Below are 20,163 nucleotides of genomic sequence, written 5' to 3' on the forward strand. Positions count from 1 at the left end.
GACATCCAGATGTGATTTAAGATACAACAGTAGCATTAGAGACTTTGCAACAAGACATTTGCCTAACTACTTCAAGCCATCTCTCCCCATACTTTTTATCATTAATAAACCACATCCCAGTTTGTGTTCAGCTCGACTGCTCTTTGCAGGACACAGAACTGAATTATTTTCTTATAAGATATAAAACTCCACCTTCCATCTAAACTTATGCCTCAGCCTCTTTGTGTGAATCTGGAAGTATTTAGGAGCTTGTGTGGTGTGTTTGAGCACTTCTGCTATATAGAATCTAGTGGTTAGCAGCAGCTGTTCCTGTGTGAAGTATGCTAACAGCTGCATTAGGGAATGGCTCATGATTCCATTGACATGATGAATGAATCACTCTTGAGGCACTCTGCTCCAGAATCATATCTATAAAAGTGGGGTCCTCCTTCTCCCCATCTTCTCTGTTTTTCCAGTACATTCTACTGAAATGCATTTTCATTTTTTATGCCCAGGTCACACATTAGTCGTTGAGTGGGTGGTAGAAAAGTTCTCCAGGCGTATTCTCACAAGCTTCTCAACAGGAGTTGGCCGCAGGAGGAACTTGCAGGTGAAGACTTGCCGGCAGGCCTTGCGGAAGTTCTCCGAGAGGAAAGCATAGATGATGGGGTTAATGCAAGAATTCCCGTAGGCTAAGCAGTGAGAGATGATGCGAAAAGTGAAGGAGATGTTGTTCAGGGGAAACTGACCAAACTCTGCCCACATGGTGATAATGTGGTGCGGCAGCCAGGAAATCAAGAATACAGCAACCACAAGTAGCACTGTCTGCGCTGTCTGGAAAAGACAAAGCCACATGTTAGATACAGCCAGTGCTAGAGATGAGCTGTTTTGTCTATGAATTATAAGGTTTCTTTTCCCCCTTGCCTGCAGCACGGGCCACTGCTGGACCAGTGATCAAATCCAGTAGGACAAATCCTATGCTTTCAAAATGCTAAAAACAATACCACATTTAGTTCTGTTTCATGCTTTTCTTTGAACTCTGCAGAGCATTAATGTTACCACTATGCAGATCTATAGTGCCTGCCTTTCAAAGCTCTCTGAAGTGCTTACTAATAGGTATTGTATGCAGTGGACCACTTCACCCATCACTGAAATGCAGCAGCTGTGTAATGAAACACAGGAACACTATTTTGGATAGGTGGAATGGAATTGAGGTGGACCAACAGACCCAGGTTAAATAATGAGATTTAATTACCTCAGGTCAGGACCTTGGATTTTTTTTTTATTCTCTGAAAGAAATTCAAGCCATCATAACCCTTAATACACTGCTGGAACTCTGGTTCAATATATTCTCAGAAGGAAGAATGCAACCTGATAGACCACCACCCTCACATCTTTCTTCATGCTTTCAGGTTGCCTCCTAAATAAGTTGTCAGGATCTTCATTCCTACTTGTAAAGGCTCACTGACAGGAACAGAGCTTTTGTTTTTTTAGCACCAGCTGATAATTACTGTGTGTTAGCTAGCCCTCTATGGAAACAGAAGACAAGGCACTTGTATTTTACTGCCATGTAAACTAGATGAGGTCAAGCCCAGAAAGAGGTATGGTGCTGACCTTGTTTAGCTACCTCAAGGTAAACCCTTCCAGTGTGTTGTCTCCACTTAGCTCACTGTAAAATTCTATCACTTATGTGTTTTTTCACTGTAAATAAAAAACAAACAAACTTGAATTGAAGACAAAGCCTTAAACAGGGAGGATGGTCTTCTAGCCCAAACACACTTGGACTTGGGTAACAGAGATTCTGTTTTCAGTTCTGCCACAAACTTCCCATGCAGTCTTAGGCCAGTCACTTAACTATAACATGAGGAACCAGTCTATAAAAGTTGAAATAATACTCCAAAGACACAGGATAAACTAACTGAAGTGTTTTGAGATCTGTGTCAGTGAAGGTGCTGTAAAAGTGTTAAGTAATTACTGTGAAATCTGGCAGGATCATCACCCATGCTGCTCGGAGGCAATGAACACCCAATGAAATTCTCAAGAAATTAAGACTTGAGGAGAAGACATAATTTGCACAATGCATAACCTGTGGAACTGCCATGTGAGAGGCCAAAGGCCTAGCAGGATTGAGAGGATGAGACTTTTATATAAGTTGTAGCATCAGGAATATCCTATCTGTAGTTACATTATGTAGGATCAAAATTGAAGTGATACAACCCTGTATCATAAAATAAGCCAACCACATAAACTTAGGAAGAAACCTACTGCCCTAATGGGCAGGTTATTACATACAAATGCAAGAAAACATACAAGGTGCTTTCCTAGAAACACATCTACTTTAAGCCACTGTCAGAGACAGAATACTAGATTTCAAGGAGAATTGGTCCGTTTCAGTATAGCAGTTCATATGGTATGTCAGCCTGCAATGATCTGTACAGTAAGCCACTTCTCCCCAAAACTTTGAAATATCCTTAAGCTCACTGAAAACAAGATATGGATAATAAGTTGGTTATTCTGAATTACAAATAAGACAGGGCAGAAGGAGATATTTCCTCACTAGCTCACAGTATCCTATATTAAGTGATACTAACCAAGAGAAAAAGAAACATGGTTACAAACAAAACAAAAGTAAAAAATGCTTTCTAGGGTCTAAAACTTAGCAGTTTACAATCCTGGTCTCAGGCAGTTTCTCATCTACAACCAATTCTCAGCATCTTCACTCCACCTTGGCTAAAGGATTGCAGGAGAGCTGGCCTCTTGCCCCTTAAGTGATGGATAACTGAGGGGTTCTCTTCCCTTCTAATAGTCCAGTAAACCTTTCAAATGTATTCTTTTAAAGTGTGTCACCAGATAAAATTCTCCCATGCTGATGTGCAGAGGTCATGTTATCTTCTTGAAAACCAGCTCATCCTACTGATGTGATTACTTTGTTTACCTTAGATGCAAATGTGTTTTCGTTGTCTCTGGCTTACAAAGCTTGACCCAGTAGACTGGTGAATCCACTTTTTTTTGTCTAGCACAAACCTGTTTATACGCTCTACTTAGAGTGCTTAGTTTGACTATATTTAAGGAACATATTTTCAGGACACTTATGTAACTCTTTGTGCACTAACCATACATACATCATGTAATATTGTTAATAATTAAGGCTACGGTTTAGTCATGGAGGTTGCAGAAGTCACGGAATCCATGACTTCCAGCGACCTCCATGTCTTCAGCCTGCGGTGGTCAGGAGCTGTCTCCTGCCGCACGGAGCTGCAGGGTACCCCTACCGCCTGTGTCTGTCCCCGGAGCTCCAAGCCTCCACGGGCAGCTGACCCCCACTTAAGCACAGGCAATTCTGCCTGCTGCTGGAGAAGGGGGGTAACAAGGTGACTCAGAGTCCTGGCTACCCTGAGAACTGTCAAATATTCTACTAAGCTTTTGAATTTTACAATACTGCATGCTCTAAAAAATTTACTGTAGTTATCTGCTGTACTGTAATTTTACAGCATTTAAGATCAGAAGGGACCATTACATCCTTATATCTTGGACTGAGGTAGAGTTTTTCTAGAAAACCTGAGTTTGATAAGTAGGTGATTAATGACACAAAGAGAGGTGTTTAGTGATTTAAGGCTACCTATTTTGTCATTTTGCAGCAAAAATACATGAATAAGGGGGAGGAGTTAAAATTGTACTGCTCTTTAATTTCAATCGAATGTTCAGAACCAGGAGCCTAATTTAGTTGGTTAACTTTTGAATTTAACGTCACTATGGAACTGTTCTGGAAAGCAGAGGGGGAACACATCAATAGATGCCTAAGCTTACATTTTAAAAAGTTACTAGCCCTTTTTCCCTGCGCAGAGACCCCTCTCAAGTCTCTATCCATTCACTTGGGAAGTTTGTCAATGGAAACAATTTTCCACCAGAAGGTTTTGAAACTACTGGGGATTCTCTGTACCCACAGACTTCAAGGGGTCCACTGGAAGGAGAATGACACCCTGATCTCTTCACATCCAGTTCTTAGCCTGGAGTTCTACAGGCAGGGAGCTCTGCTCCTCAGACTTATGCAAAGGGAGCAGAGCATGGGGATGGTGACAGACTGGGGAGGGCACATTTCCCTTTTATTGGCATCCTGAGGTAAGCACAAATGGAGAATGCTAGCAAGGAACAGAAGGCTTTTTGCTCCCTAGCCACATTATGGCCAACTCCTGTATAGGGGTACAGAGAATTGGGAGGTCTCTTTGTGTTTTCCCTACCATTAGCCCCTACGCAGAGCCAGTCAATCTGGCCTCAGGAGTCTTTTAAAAAAAAATAGGAGGGGCAGTGGTGTTTGAGAAATTGATCACGATGATGTCCATCTTCAGTTATCTGTTCCAGTCATTGCTGCACTACTGCATCAACCAGTGGTGAGAACATAGCCACAAGAATTTCACACTTGCAGAAATATAGGAGTGTGTTTTTTGCCCTTGCGACCCAGGGAGCTCTGCAGTGCAAACTGCAGAGGACACATTAGGCCTGACACATTCATTGCCCCCCACACACTGTTGTTATAATCTGTATCTAAAAGGTGTCCTATACAGCATCATATACAAACTGATAATACCCTGATCATTAATGTTATTGAGTGATGTATGTATGGGTAGTAAATAAAGAATTATAGATGTGTGCTGGAAATATGTTCTTAATAGGTATTTTGCAAGCAGTGTATAATCCCAGCCTGTTCTAGGCAAAGGAATGCATTTCTCCTGTTTCCCTGTGTTTTCAGTGTAAATTGAACCAGGTAATACCTTAGAGAATGGTGAAAAGTACATCTATATATAAGGTAAACAAAGCCATCAAGTTAATGAACGGGGAGGAAGACCACTTAATGATCACAAGAGGAGATGGGGCTTACACTCCCAGGAAGCCTTCCTGTCTCATGAAACAGACAGACTGTGAAATATAAGCAGAAAGAAAAAGCTATTTTGGCATCCATCACCTAAAGAACAAAGGGATAGCAGTGCCCTTTGAGCTCATGAAAAGTGGATCCTCTTGGCCGGAAAACCAGAGAGTAACTGGAACTGACTATAAGCGAGCAACTGTTTAGACAAAGATTGTAACTTGCTGAAGTTAAGTTTTAGTCTCTAGAAAGCATGTTTTGTTTTATTGTAACTGGGGAGGAAGAGGAGTTGATCAGCGGGGCTGGCATACCCCCCTGGAGTACCCTCGCAGACCCCAATTTGAGAGATGCTGCCCTGGGCAATTTGTTCCAATGCTTAACCACCCTGACAGTTAAGTTTTTCCTAATGGCTAAACTAAACCTCCCTTGCTGTAATTTACATCTATTGTTTTTTGTCCTATCCTGAGAGGTTAACAAGAACAATTTGTCACTCGGTCTTGTAACAACCTTTTATGTACTTGAAAATTTATCCTGTTGTTCCCCTTCTCTTTTTCAGCATAACAAACGCAATTTTCTCAATCTTTCCTCATAGTTCATGTTTTCTAGACCTTTAATAATTTTTGTTGCTTTTCTCTGGACTTTCTCCAGTTTGTCCACATCTTTCCTGAAATGTGGAGCCCAGAACTGGACAGAACCTTATCAGTGTGGAGTAGAGTGGAAGAATTACATCTGGTGTCTTGCTTACAAAACTCCTGCTAATACATCCCAGAATTATGTTTGCTGCTTTTTTTTTTTTTTTTTTTAAACAGTGTTACACTGTTGACTTATATTTAGCTTGTGAGTCACTATAACCCTTGGGTCCCTTCCTGCAGTACTCCTTCCTAAGCAGTCATTTCCCATTTTGTATGTATGCAATTGATTGTTCCTTCCTAAGTGAAGTACGTTGCATTTGTCCTTTTATTGAGTTTCATCCTATGTACTTCAGACCGTTTCTCCAGGTCATTTTGAGTTTTAATCCTATCCTCCAAAGCATTTACAACTTCTCCCAGCTTGGTATCATCCACAAACTTTTTTTGTATACTCTCTATGCCATTATCTAAATCATTAATAAAGATATTGAACAGAGCTGGACCCAGGACTGATCCCTATGGGACCCCATTTTCTGTCCCCTTCCAGCTTGACTGTGAACTACTGCTAACTAGTCTCTGCAAACCATTTTCCAACCAGTTATGCACCCACCTTGCCGTAGCTCCATCTAGGCCAGGGGTTCTCACAACAAAATTTTTGGTGGCCTCAGAGTGCAGCCACCGACTCTCACTGGTGGACGCTTTGACAATTTTTTCCTAAAATAGTTAATTTAACTTTAGGGAAAACAAATGTCCAATCACAGTAATTTATATAGGGGTGTTTTTGCAGTCTCAGTAATAACGTAAAGTTGTCTCCATTCTTTACTGGCCCTAAACAGAATAGAAACACAAATAAGGTGCTTTGCATGTTCTTGTCTTTTTGTTGTTGTTTCTTTTGCTTTTTTGGTTGTGGGGTTTGTTTGTTTTTTGTAGACTTGCTAGCTAGTAAGTTTGCTTCTGTGAAAAGTGATATTTGTATGTTAATATCACTTTTCACAGCAGAGGCTAGCTAGCTAGCTGGGAGGCAGTGAAAAGTGATATTAACAACTACACAAATATCACTTTTCAGAGCAGACTTACTTAGCCCTGGCAAGCTGGGGGACAAATTAAGTGTTGGATGGGAGGTGGGAAGGAAGACAGTGGGGGCAGGGTGATGGGATGGATGGTGAGGGGCCAAGGATGGCAGCGGGGGCCAGGGGCGATAAGGGGGTGTGTGAGCCTGAAGGCCAGGGGCCGGGGGATGGAGCACACTGCTGTGTAGCCAAAGCCCCATGGTCGGAGCTCCTGGCCAGAGCCTGCCACCGTGTGGCCAGAGCCTGCTGCTTGCCACACCAGGGCTGAGGCGGGAAGCCTGAGCCCCACCGCCTCCTACATTAGTGGCTCAAGTGGGGGGGGGAGGCAGAGCCAAATCCACCTTGCAGCCTCCATTTCTCCCCCATCACCAACCAGGAGGCTGTGGCCGCAAGAAAAGCCCCGGGGGCTGCATGCAGCCATGGTGGCTGCATTTGAGAAACACTGATCTAGCCTATATCTCCCTAGTTTGTTTATGGGCAGGTATGCAAGATGGTTTAAAAAGCCTTACTAGAGTCAAGATATACCACACTGAGCACTTCTATCAAGAAGGCTTGTTACCCTGTAAAAAACCCAAAACTATTAGGTTGGTTTGACATAATTTCTTCTTGACAAATCTATGCTGACTGTTACTTATCACCGTACTATCTTCTAGGTGTTTGCAAATCGCTTCATTATTTTCTCTATTATCTTTCTGGGTACTCAAGTCCTATGTTAACAGGCTGATGTGTGCTGTCACTTTGGAGGAAGCAAACTTAACTTCTTGGGCATGGACACTGCAGGGGAGACCGTTTTGGGGCGGCTTGGGACAGGAAGGGTTGTTGGTGTCACCCTGCAAGGAATAGCCAAGGTGGTGGAAGTCAGTGTGAGGATGCTGTGAGCAGGCTGCTGGTGTCAGGGCTCTGAGCCAAAGCTGCACAGCACCCAGGGTTACAAGGCAGGCGGTGACAGAACCCCAAACCAGTCTGGGTGAACCCCCAAAGCACCACAGTCCTTCTACCACATGCTGTCTAAATTAAGTTAAAGTAACCAATTTTTTTAACCCATAAAGGGAAATGGAGGGCATCTTCCCCTCCAAATGCATAATTTTAGTATTCTATAATTATTTACACTTTTTAAACCACCTTAATACCTTTATGCAACATTGTTTATATACAGACAGACATTGAGTTGTCATAAGAGCACAAAAAATGATGTAGCAGCAAAACAATGCTGGTTAAAAAGCCAGGTCAGGTAAACCCAAGCCTTCGTTTTGGCTTGATAATATTTAATGCACTGGCCTGATGCAACTTCAATATCCAGTTTCACTGTTCTTTGTTAACACAGATCCTTATTATGTGTTCAAGTGGATTACATGTAATTATTTTCCTAGAAAGGGGATAATTTTCTAGTGAACTGATTTAATGACACCACTTGTACTAGTATATCTAGCGGTTCCTCAGCGCACTGGAGCAGCATCACTATAATCTCTAGTATTTCACGTGAAATTGGCAGGGGCTTATTATGTTCCTGCCATTATTTGAAATCTTTAAATAGAAATATTTGAGGAGACAAAAAGGAGCCAGACCTTTAAACTCCACTGAAATACTCTGTATTAGAGCGACCCCACCTCCATGGGTGCTGCCTCAAGGCATCCCTGATCCTTATGGCCCCACGCTGCACCCCTCTAATAGCCCTGGTCTCTGGATGTTTAAATTCAGCCTCCAGGCGCTGAACGTCTGCAGTCCAGCCTTGAGTGAAGCTTTCACCCTTCCCTTCACAAATATTATGGAGCATACAGCACATGGCTATAAGCATAGGAATATTGTCATCAGCCAGGTCCGGTCTCCCATATAGGCAGCACCAGCAGGCCTTTAAATGGCCAAAAGCACACTCCACAGTCATTCTGCACTTTCTCATCCTGTTGTTGAACTGCTCCTTGCTGCTGTCAAGGTGCCCTGTGTATGGCTTCATAAGCCAAGGCATTAAGGGGTAGGCAGGGTCTCCCAGGATCACAGTGGGCATTTCAACTTCCCCTATGGTGATCTTCTGGTCCAGGAAGAAAGTCCCTGCTTGCAGCTTCCTGAACAGGCCAGTGTTCCAAAGATGCTTGTCATGCACCTTTCTGGACCAGCCTGCATTAACGTCTGTGAAACGGCCATGGTGATCCACAAGTGCCTGGAGAACCCTAGAGAAATACTCCTTCCGCTTAATGTAGTTGGTGGTCTGGTGCCAGGATTGGAATATCCATGCCATCTATCGCCCCTCTGCAGTTATGGAAGCCCATTTGTGCAAAGCCATCCACAATGTCACCCACGTTGCCCAGAGTCACGGTCTTTCGGAGCAGGATGCAATTAATGGCCCTGCGCACTTCCATCAATATGAGTCCAACAGTCGACTTTCCCAGTCTGAACTGATCAGCGACCGATCGGTAGCTGTCTGGAGTAGCCAGCTTTCACAGTGCAATTGCCATGTGATTCTTCAATGACAGGGCTCTCATTCTCGTGTCCTTGCGCTGCAGGGCTGGGGCAAGCTCTTCACACAGTCCCATGAATGTGGCTTTCCTCATCCAAAAGTTCTGTGGCCACTGCTCGTCATCCCAGACATGCATGACGATGTGATCCCACCACTCAGTGCTTGTTTCCCGAGCCCAAAAGCAGCGTTCCACTGTGGTCAGCATCTCCATGAATGCACAAGCAATCTTGTGTCGTAGCTACTACATGTGGCGAGATCAATGTCGAACTCCTCCTGCCTTTGTAGTTTAAGGAATAACTTCACTGCCACTCGTGACGTGTTAGTGAGAGCAAGCAGCATATTGGTCAACAATACGGGATCCATTCCTGTAGACCAAAGAGGCAGAGCACGCAATACACAAACCGTTGAAAGATGACACCAAATGCAGATGGAAGCACAGGGATTGCTGGGATGCGAAGCAATGCATCACAGGGCACTGGGACAAGACCCCCTCAACCTTCCCACAACTCTTAGCGGCCAAAGAGGAAGAGGTGCTCTGTGGGATAGCTAGCCAGAGGGCACCGCTCCGAATACCCATCCAAGTGCTGCAAATGTGAACACACTGTTGCGCAGGCAGCTCACTGTGAACACACAACAGCAGTTTCCCTTCAGCGCTCTCTGAGCAGCGCTGTAACTGCTGCGATGTAACTCTGCCAGTGTAGACATAGCCTTAGTAGCATTTAACCCACCCTGGTCTGCCTTTCTGGGAAAGCAAGCAAGACTTCCAATTTCATTCTTGTGATGAGACCACGGAATTTCCTATTGAGCTCCCAGCACTACTCTCCGACTATTAACGTTGTGCTTCGTGATTACAACACTTGATAAGAGAGGGACTATAGCACTGTGTTGTCCAAAAAAGTTGTCGAGGGCCTGTCGCATGAACACCTCCTATTGCTAACCAACACAACTGTTATATTTACAAGTATGCTGGGAGCAGTGGGACGCAGCACAGGTGTCAGTCTGTCCAGAGAGAGGAACACACATGGTGGTAGTGGGGAAAGTGACTGCTAACTGCTCTCACACTTAACTCTGACAAGCGTGTTCCTAACAGCAAATTTATAGTGGTGTTTTTAAAAAAAAGAAAAAAGAAAGTAATTGACCTCTTAAACCGAATTGAAAGGACATAAGGGTGGAATAGTTCCTCTCCTGCCAGAAGTTCAAATCAGTGCCAAGCTCCAATAGGTGGACTTGGCACAGGGAGATTTTGTGGGGGATCAAAAGGATTCTTCCCCAAGGTCTTGGCTGCTACAGCTGTTCTTACCACCCACACTAGAACAAGGGGCAATGGCAGAAGATCTAGGTAGTGGCAGGTCTACACCCAGATTTGGGCTCCGTGGCACATAGGGGTAGACCTCCTCACACCCACATGCACTAGCTCTCCTGAAGATTTAAGTGGAAGGAATCATGTCATGAAACTGTGTCCACATATAGATGAGATCTGAGAGACTGTGGCATTCCAATGTCAACCTTGAGCCTTTCACCATCCTGCAATATTCAATGTAATTTGGTAACATAATATTTTGAGATCCCCTTTGTTGAGAGCTGCGATAGAAGTGCAAAGTCACAAAGTCATTAAATAAGCCTCACTAAGTCTGAGGCACTGTGTGTACTACAGTCCATGTTGTTCAAGCGTTACTTGCCTCCCACAGGAGTGAGCCTTTCGCAGGAACTCAAGGTAATCTCAACTCTCAAGGAGTCTTCCTACAGGGCAGTCACTCAGGTGATGTGCGCTGGACACCCATTTTACAAATGGTGACTTGATCATGGTTTCAGTCAAGACTGGTGGAACTAGTAAAATCCATAGGTCATCCAGCAGGCCAATGGCCATATTTTAATTTTCTGAAACCCTCCCTGCTCCTACCTAGACTGTCTGACGTCAGGATAGCAGGACTAGGAAGGATGTGGCTGTTGTACGCCAGCTCACTGGTAGCCATTAGTACTGTAAGAAGTATTTATTAATGTAATGAATTGTCAGATTTGACCACGTCCACCATGGTTGAATGCCCACATCAATCACTGAAACTCAAGTCCTGGCCTAGCAAGGTCTTGGGAAAAACATGGAATGGATTCTTTGGCTGGGCAGGTATCAGGCTCCAGGAAAAAGACAAAGAACCAGATTTTTCTATTTACTGATGAAAATCTGGATTAGCTCTGGATATACATTTCAAGGAAAATAATATCATAATTATAGATCTCAAAGCACTTAAAGGAGGCCAGTATCATTATCCCCATTTCACAGATTGGGAAGCTGAGGCACAGAAGGAACCTGGAATCATAGAAATGCAGGGCTGGAAAGAACCTCCAGATGTCATCAAGTCCAGCCTCCTGTGCTGATGTAAATCTAGACCATTACTGACAGGTGTTGTTCCAATCTGTTCTTAAAAACCTTCAGTGATGGGGATACCACAACCTGCCTTGGATGTGTGTTCCAGTGCTTAACTATCTTTATAGTTAGAATTTTTTTCTCTAATATCAAACCAAAATCTCCCTTGCTGCAAATTAAGCCCATTACTTCTTGTCCTACCTTCAGTGGATATGGAGAACAATTGGTCATAGTCCTCTTTATAACGGATATTCACATATTTGAAGACTGTTACCTGGTCCCCCATCGATCTCCTCCCACTGACATAGCTACCGTTTCTCATGGAGGCAGGAGTTATTAAGCTGACGGGAGAGCTCTCCCGTCAAACTGACAAAAGAGCAAAGAATGTAAACCAAACAGATGTATCCCATTAAATAAAACTTGTATTAAATATGCAGAACAGATCACTCAAGTCCCCAGAAACCTACTATGCTCTGGTATGTTCAGAATGGGAGTACATGCATCCTTTTGTTAAATCCCAGACTACTGCTCATCATTTCATGGAGGTAGCTGGGGAGTTAGATCAAGCCTTTCATGTTCTGCCTTTCCTAAGTGACAATGTTAGGAGCTAAGCACTGTAGGATACGCAGGTTTATCAAGGTTGTTGTGATTCTGGATCATAGAATATCAGGGTTGGAAGGGACCTCAGAAGCTCATCTAGTCCAACCCCCTGCTCAAAGCAGGATTAATCCCCAATTTTTGCCCCAGATCCCTAAATGGCCCCTTCAAGGATTGAGCTCACAACCCTGGGTTTAGCAGGCCAATGCTCAAACCACTGAGCTATCCCTCCCCCCATGAGCTATCCCTCCTCCCTTGTTCTTGTTCTTTACCCTTATTTTTGACTGATGCAGTCTGAAACTATCTCAAGCTTGCTCCATTTGCTAGAATGTCATCTGGTAATTCACAATAGCAATGAACATTTTGGTGCAGATTCTAGACATTTCACTCAAGGTCAGTTTAACCCTGTAGCTATGTGACACATGCACATAAACCAACTGCATGGCTGAGACAGTTGTATATCTTCCGTGGAGATTGATTCTAAGCTCTTTGAAACAGGGATGACAGTTGCTGGATTTGTGTGCCTACCACAATGAGCTACTAAAACACTCACCTACTTGCTACACACTGAACTGAGCAATGATATTGCATTTGGTCTGGAAGCTCTAACACATCTGTACTTTGCTAAATGAAAAATAGAGGTAAAATTGAAGGATTTATTGGTAATCTGCACAGCTCTATTTGTAGACCGGCTAAGAAAAATCCTCATCAGAACCTGTTCCTTCTTACAAAAAAGTAGAGAAATTAATGCGGTATTTTTGGCAAGATGCAACCATTAATACTTTGATAGAACACTAACTGGTATATATTTTGTTGTTCCTGAACAAGGATGTGGAGTCAGATACCCATAATACTGTCTGTAAGAAAGTTTTATGCCAAGTACAGTTCTGCTGCTCTCAGTTCACCCAACAAGGAGACTGGGGATCCAACACCAGCCAAAAGTGATCATTTGGGCAAGCAATGCCATCATGCTGAGCACCTAGGCAGGGTGGGTGTGCCCATGCAAACAGGATCACCTCCTGAAGTCCTCCTCCACAGCTCATCACTAGATGTCAGCAGAGAGCTCATTCAGACTCCGCTTACAGAGCTATAGAAGAGAGACAACGGAATCCTTGAGCACGAGGTGTCTGACGCCAAGGAAGGCCAGCCATACTGGGAGAAGAAGCCTAATGGTAGAAACACTAAAGGTGCATCTGTAGGAATCCTGCTAGTTTTCTATACAAGGCATTGGTGTATTCGTCACATGTGGTGGAAAACAGATACAACACTTAGTCAACAAACCATAATGAATGAGGTGAGGCTTCCTTTTCTCTTGGGCAGCAATAGCATTTGGAAAGCAGATCTGCAGTTTCAAGCAGACTAATATAGCAGCAGCAATAAGTCCTAAAAAATCACATACTTCAACAGGAAGTGTTGGAAAACGTAGTTATCAAGAGCAGTCCAACTTTCATGAGGCCGAGCTTTCCTTATTGTGACAAAGTGAGAATTTTCTGTAATATTTATTATGCCCGTATGTGCCTCAGTTTCTCTCTGTACTTAGCATTGCTACCTAGTCAGTGCAAACGGGATAAATCTGCTCTTGGGGCTGAACAGGAGACAGAGTTGTTGTCATGTAACTGTCACAGGCAGGCTGAATGGATCATTAAACAACTGGCTCAAAACTGACCCATGTCAATGGAGAATCCAAAAAGACAGCAGAAGCCACAATGGCCAGAGCACTCATATCTAGCAACCAAGTGGAAAGAGATCTCCCTCCTACACCCCCACACCTCTCCACAAGGAAACTGAACTGAGGTCCCAGCTTGAGAAGAAAGGGGAAGGTGTCTGATGGTGCGGTTAAATGCTTCCCTCTAGAGAGACACAGAGTTCTCGCCTTGGACTGACAAAGACAGAGACAGAGCCTGAAATGGAGTCCATGGCAGCTTGGATGGCTGCTTGCAGTGGCTTGCCCAGAATGGATTATGTCTTAACCTTTATTTCTCTGTGCTAACCTAAGGCCTTCCGATGCAGTGCTCCCGTTGACTAAATCCTATTCTGTTTTGAAAATACTTGCTGAGGTTCATTGGTCCCTGAAGAATGTAAAAGCCTCTGACCAGGAGTCTGTGTCAGTTGAACCCACTGGGCAGAGCTCAAGGTGTGAAGCCAGAGTACTACAGCCCCTAGGCTCAGTCTTGGAGGCCACAGGCATGCCCCAGTAGAGCTGTGTGAACGTTGGGGTTTGGCACAATAACCGGGGAGGGGAGTAACTCCCAAGGGCCTGGTTACAGGCTGGGGCATAGACCAGACCCTGTGGATCTGTGAAACTACTCTGCTCAAGATACTTGCAAATTAACATACTGAACTGAGATCCTCGACTTTTATTTTTTTGCTGGGACCAGGTTGTGCCACCAAATGAAACAGGAGAGTGACTTCTCAGAGACTCCCTACTGCTGCTTGAGGGCTGCCTTTTGGAATAGGAGACTGAAAACACTTGAAAATCAATACTGTAAAGTGACTAATATCCATCATGTGAGACCCTTCAAAGTTTCCCCCGTGCCCTAAGTTTGAAATGAAGTATCTGAATAGAAAAACCTTGAGATGTATCTCTTACATTATAGCCATGGATGGACTTATGCTGTCAAGTATGCTGAGCTCAAGTATTCAGTATGAAACACATCTCTGGGCTAGTTTCAAAGTAAAGTTGGAACTGGATACAAGACCCTTACTCTAAGCACTCGGTGGGAGTACAACACACATGTACATGGAGATTGTGCAGAATCAAGCACACAATTTGCTAATCAGACCACTTGGTGGTGAACAGACAGTGACTTGTCATGGTCTGAATAATAGATATATGTTGTTACAGAGTTGTAGGATTTACTTGCGTTCTGCAGGAGGGCAGCTGGAAAGGGACTTTCTGACAATCAGCAAGATCCACAGCTAAAGTCTCCAGAAGTAAAGGAAAGAATACATTTTACAATAAGCTGCTGTTATCAGACCTGACTTATATTTGAGTTTGACCTCATTCAGTCAGGATGGTTACAATAATACATTACTATCACTTTCTGGAGAATGTTCTGTCCTTCAGGAACATGATCAGGTTTTCACAAATACCTTTCACTGGGTGGGGAAAAAAGGTTCATGCCGATTTTGCTGCTTCATGATGTGTAAAAACTTTCTTGCTTGTCTTTTATGTTTAAAAAGTTGGGTCTTGCTGGCCCTGAAGAACAAGTGCAATTATGACTTTGCAAATCAAGACCAAAAACTAAGCCTTTGAGGAGAAGGGGATTTTTATTCACTGTTTAAAACACTTCAGTTGTGGGGAATTAAACAGACGTTAAATTTATGAACCGTTAAGAGGTTTAGAATGTTTCAGTTTCAATTATGTGAGTGTTGGTGGAAGCAACACAGATCAGAAAAGCACAGCGACTGTATTAATACTGTGTGCACCTTCAGAAACTCAGATATGAATGAAACTCCAACATAATCATAACCTGACAACTGTCTTGAATTCTAGAGCAGTCCTTCAAGTATAGGTCAGGCAAATAAAGTGAATTCCCAAAGAACTTGTTTTGGTGGATGGATAATTGGAGATAAATATTTGAACAATGTCAATCCCGACGGTTATGAAAGGAATCTAATTAAAACTAATGAAGAAAAATGTAGATTTAATAGCAGTAAGATGTGTAGAGCATTTACAGCTCTGGTGACCAGTTTAACCAAAATACTAAATCCAGTTAGATGAATGGAAATAATGAAGTGGAACTGCTCTACTTAAACAAAGAATTGTGTAAATGGGGGAGTTCCTATACATACCATACACAACAACATGGTATTATCCAAACTTGGTATTATCCTTTCAAAACAATAGCTATGCCCTCTGATACGACTGTACTTACGAACATAAAATGGCTTTTCTTCCAAGTCCCTCTTTATTGCTTTCCCTTCCCCAGAGAGATGCTCAAGCTCTCTCGAAGCTAGATTCTAAGGGTGAGTTGGTAGAATAGTGCTGCAAATACCTTGCAAAGTTCTAAAGTCTGGCGGTGCTGGGACTTTGCACAGTTTGCTGAAGTGGAAAAAGTTGCTTGTCTTTTGGGGAAAGAAAGTTCCCCATCAGTAAAATAGGGGTAGTAGCACTGCCCTACCTCACAGGGATGTTGTGAGTTTAAATGTGTTAAAGATTGTGAGGCTCTTGACTACTATGGTAATGGAGGCCATAGAAATACCATAAATAGGATAGCTGAGTAGCCCAGTTTTATGTCTCATCCAGGGCCAATAGAACCTACTACGAATAAGTTCCAGGGTCCGCTCCATTCCTAAATGTCCAAAATCATCATGCAGGGCCTTCATGACCAGGGTTCTGTACTCTTTTGGTAGCACTAATTGCGTTCGTTGCTTTTGTAAAGAGTCAGTGGTAATTCAGTACATCACTCTCTGAATCAGTTTTAGTTTGTTCCATTCTCTCCATAGGCGAGACAGGGTTATAAGGCCAGTAAGATGGTTAACTTATGATGCACCTGGGGTGACTAGTGAAGAACCAATACACTTAGCTCACAGGCTTGTGAAAGCCATAGTGGGTTTCCTGAGGCCCTTTGGGGGAACTAATGGATTTGGTATAATATGGAGTGTGATTTGTCGGGATGACAAATTCTTGGCTGGAGGGCAGCAGAACTGGTTTTGGCATATCCCTATGGAGGGACTCACCGTCAACTAAATGGCACTTGCTAGGCAGGGGACATGGGTTCCAAAGCCTAGTGAGTTGAGAGAGGGTGGGGATAGGTACTTGAACCTGGTGGTGTGGGCCCTGCTTAAGGGTCATAGGCACCACTTGACCCTTCCTCTCTCCACTGTGTAATAAAAGAGCTAATTTAGACTCAATTGAGAGTCTTGTTACAGGCTGCAGAGCTGAAATCACTGATATCGAGGACAAAGCATTAGACCTTCTGTGGGACAGTGTCTCTGATGCAAGAGGCTGCCCAGTGTGCACCAGCAGTGAGGTTCCCCCACTGAAAGCTGAAATCACTAAGAGCTTTGTAAAGTGGTGGGCCCTGAAGACATCTCAGTGAGCAGTGGAGAGGGCCTGAACAGAGCCCTACAGAGAGGCATGGCAATTGGCTGGCGGAGAGGGGCAGCGAGTGAGTGCCCGAGTAGCAGAGCATGTAAGGTACCTCCTTACCCACTCCCCCTATACCCAGGGTGGGAGGTGAACTCTGCGGATGAACCTCTGAACTCTCAGTCTGCACTGACCAAGGACAGCAACTGTGAGTGGGGTGCAGAGAAGGGACTTTTGGGTTGCTGGACTTAAGGACCTGAGGGAAAAAGGACACTGCCCAACTTACTTGGGGATGGGTCTTTTGTTCATGGTTTGTGTTTGAGCCCTAGTTCGGTGTTTTCCCAAATTAATGCTGAGTTACTTCCCTCCTTTCATTAAAAGTTTTTTGCTATACTCAGACTCCGTGCTTACAAGAGGGGAAGTATTGCTTCTTAGAGGTTCCCAGGGGGTGGTGTGTAATTGTCCCAGGTCACTGGGTGGGGGTTTGAGCCGGTTTTGTGTTGTATTGTTGAAAAGGAACCCCTAGATAATGAACCTGGCCCTTGTTGCTGCCAACTCTGACTGGCAGAATGGATACAGCTCTGAATGGGAAGCCCAGTGCTCCCTCTGGCACGCCCAATCCAGGCATTGCCCGCTCTGAGAACATGAGGTCACCTAAGTAGGTTTTTTTTTTTAAACAACTAAACCTAGTAATACCTTCTGCACCTCACCCTTTGTTTTTAACCTTGTCTTTCCTCTCACTACTAGTAGATAACTGATAGGGACTCAGCACAGCCTCCACTTCTCTTTTGCTGCTTTGCATGCTTTCCATAGGCCTTCCCACCCAGCTCAATCTCAGTATATTTGGTTCAAGGTGTTTGAGTAAACAGTTTGTCTTCAGCAGTACACCCTGAACATCAACGTGAATTGAAAGAGTGCTCATAAATATTACATTTGAAAACTTCTCTCAATTACTTCATGATTTGATGAGTGGGAGCATGCACTAATCATTTTGGAAGCTAAATGGAATAGAGGATGATGAACAAGCTTTGTACAATAAGGATCCATTTTTTGTTCAGAGTACTTCATATTACGTATAGCTCTCTACTACATTGACATAAAGGATTCTAGCTCTTTGAATGTTAGGAGTTGGCAAAAATGCTGTATGAACAGTATACGTCAGAGACCCTTCAATGAGGCAAATAAAGCATAAATCTGGAGACAGAGAGGGTTTGCATCAAAGCTGCCCTCAAGTATGCAGCAATTTTAGTTTTAGTTTTTCAAATGATCTCAGAGTCTAAAAATAAACCCTAACTATATAACTAATGCACATTTGCCGCTGTGCACAGCTTTGCCCAAATATCGGGTACTATTCCTCCGCTATGATGCAGATTGCACATAATAGGCAAGATGTCAAAGAAGAGAATCAATTCAAAGAGCAGCAGTGAAGAAGCAGACGCAAGAAGACCATGGAACTTCATATTGTGTGGGGAGAACAAATAACAAAGTAATGGAGGAAGAACTCAGGAAAGGTGCCAAAACAGCAGATGGAGAATCTCTAGAACAGAAAGAGGCAGCATATGTTGGATGAGCAACAAACATTTAGCGATATTGACTGTGCCAGAAAGTTTCTAAAGGGAAAAGTAGAATTTTTCTAAAGGACATTGATATATACTGCTACAACCATCTGCATTGTTTAAGTGATAGTGGAGGGAGAAGGCTGGTCTGCACTGATATAAGTGTCCAGCACTATCATTGTACTTCACAACTGATATCAACTTAATTCCATTATTACATAAGATGTTTATCAAGCTGGTGTAAAAAAAAATAAAGAAAGTCAAGTATTTACTTGCCTATTTGAAGAATATGAGCAGCATTTTATGAATAACCATTTTATCAATTGTTTAATGTCTCTATTAAAAATTACCCTAGATCAAACACCTTCTCCCATTCTGATTTGTGTACATTTGCTCTATCTGGATTTAGATAGTGATCTGAATTTCACTGGCGAGGCCCAGCTGAGATCTGAGGCCAAATCTCAACTCCTTTCTGATCTTTCAGGTCGTTTGGCTAGAGAGCCAAGTTTAACAGCTCAGGACCCAGTTTTTAGGTAGCTTTGAAGTGTTCCCCTCCTGCACACATTCATGCACATGAACTTATTAAGTCAAAGCAGGGGGCTGATCCTTTGTTAGAGATGGAGGCAGCTATCCCGCCTAAGCCTCTTCTCCTTGATCTCCTTGCCTTCTTTTCAGGGATGATGAACACAAATTCCACTAAGGTCACTGACAGCTGCAGATATTTTCAGGCTGCTAGATAATGCCCCTGAAAAGCATAGAGGGGAGTCTCTGACCCAGCACTGAGCTCCTGGCAGCAATGACTGGAGTTCCACTGGTAAGTGCTCTGAGTGGTGTCCATTGGTACCTGCTTCCCTCCTTACATCCCTTATGTTTATCTTCCTTAGTGTGCTTTTATGGTATATTGGCTGTATCCTGCCCTCAGTGTGTTCCTAATCTGAAAGAATATTACATATGGAATCCACTGACATTGGAGTCCAAAACATTGATAAGATTAACAGTGTTTAAACATCTCATTTAAGTAAACTATTGGAACTTGACACTTAGCAATGAGTTTTGTTTTAAACAGTAATGCAGGCTACTATGCCCTGACCACTTCAGGTGAAGATTTGCTCTAGTAAGTATGGCAAGGTTTTAGGCCTGATCCTGAAGCCCTTAATCATGTCTGGACTCACTGAAGTTAGTGAGACTTGCATGGGTAAAGGTTCACAAAGCCAACCCTTTGTTTTCCCATAAAATCAAAAGGGATGGTTGGATTTTAAAAATTATTTATTTTATTTTATTTTTGCTGGTTCTGCACAGGGGAGGAAAAAACATTGAACAAAACCACTCTAGCTAATAATGGCCGAAATTATGGTAGTCAGGCAGCAAGGCAGAAGGGAGTGATGATTGAACCACTAACCATGGAGTTAAGATGACTGCACTTTGTTTTCCATCTCAATGTGCTAGCGGAAGATACAAATCAAGTCTAGACATAAAACTGTCACCTCATTCAAAGAGACCATGTTTTTATGCTAATTTTACATTTGATAAATTAAGGCAATTATGCTTTGATCACTGTGAAATTATAAGCATATTTTAGAGAACTAGAGGTTCTGCAGCTTCCAAATTATTCTTAGACTTTCAGA

General features: G+C 43.2%; 1 protein-coding gene across 1 annotated transcript in view; it reads right to left on the reverse strand.

Moving 5' to 3' along the window:
• Positions 1-449: 449 nt before the first annotated feature.
• The window catches only part of LOC140896201 (galanin receptor type 1-like), a 34,806-nt gene continuing 15,092 nt past the window's right edge, over positions 450-20,163 (reverse strand). The window contains exon 3 of the mRNA XM_073307578.1: positions 450-813. Within this exon, the coding sequence (XP_073163679.1) occupies positions 496-813 (318 nt within the window). The 3' untranslated portion in view covers positions 450-495. The remainder of the gene's footprint in view (positions 814-20,163) is intronic.

This window comes from Lepidochelys kempii, chromosome 12, assembly GCF_965140265.1.
Source record: "Lepidochelys kempii isolate rLepKem1 chromosome 12, rLepKem1.hap2, whole genome shotgun sequence".
Taxonomy (NCBI): domain Eukaryota; kingdom Metazoa; phylum Chordata; order Testudines; family Cheloniidae; genus Lepidochelys; species Lepidochelys kempii.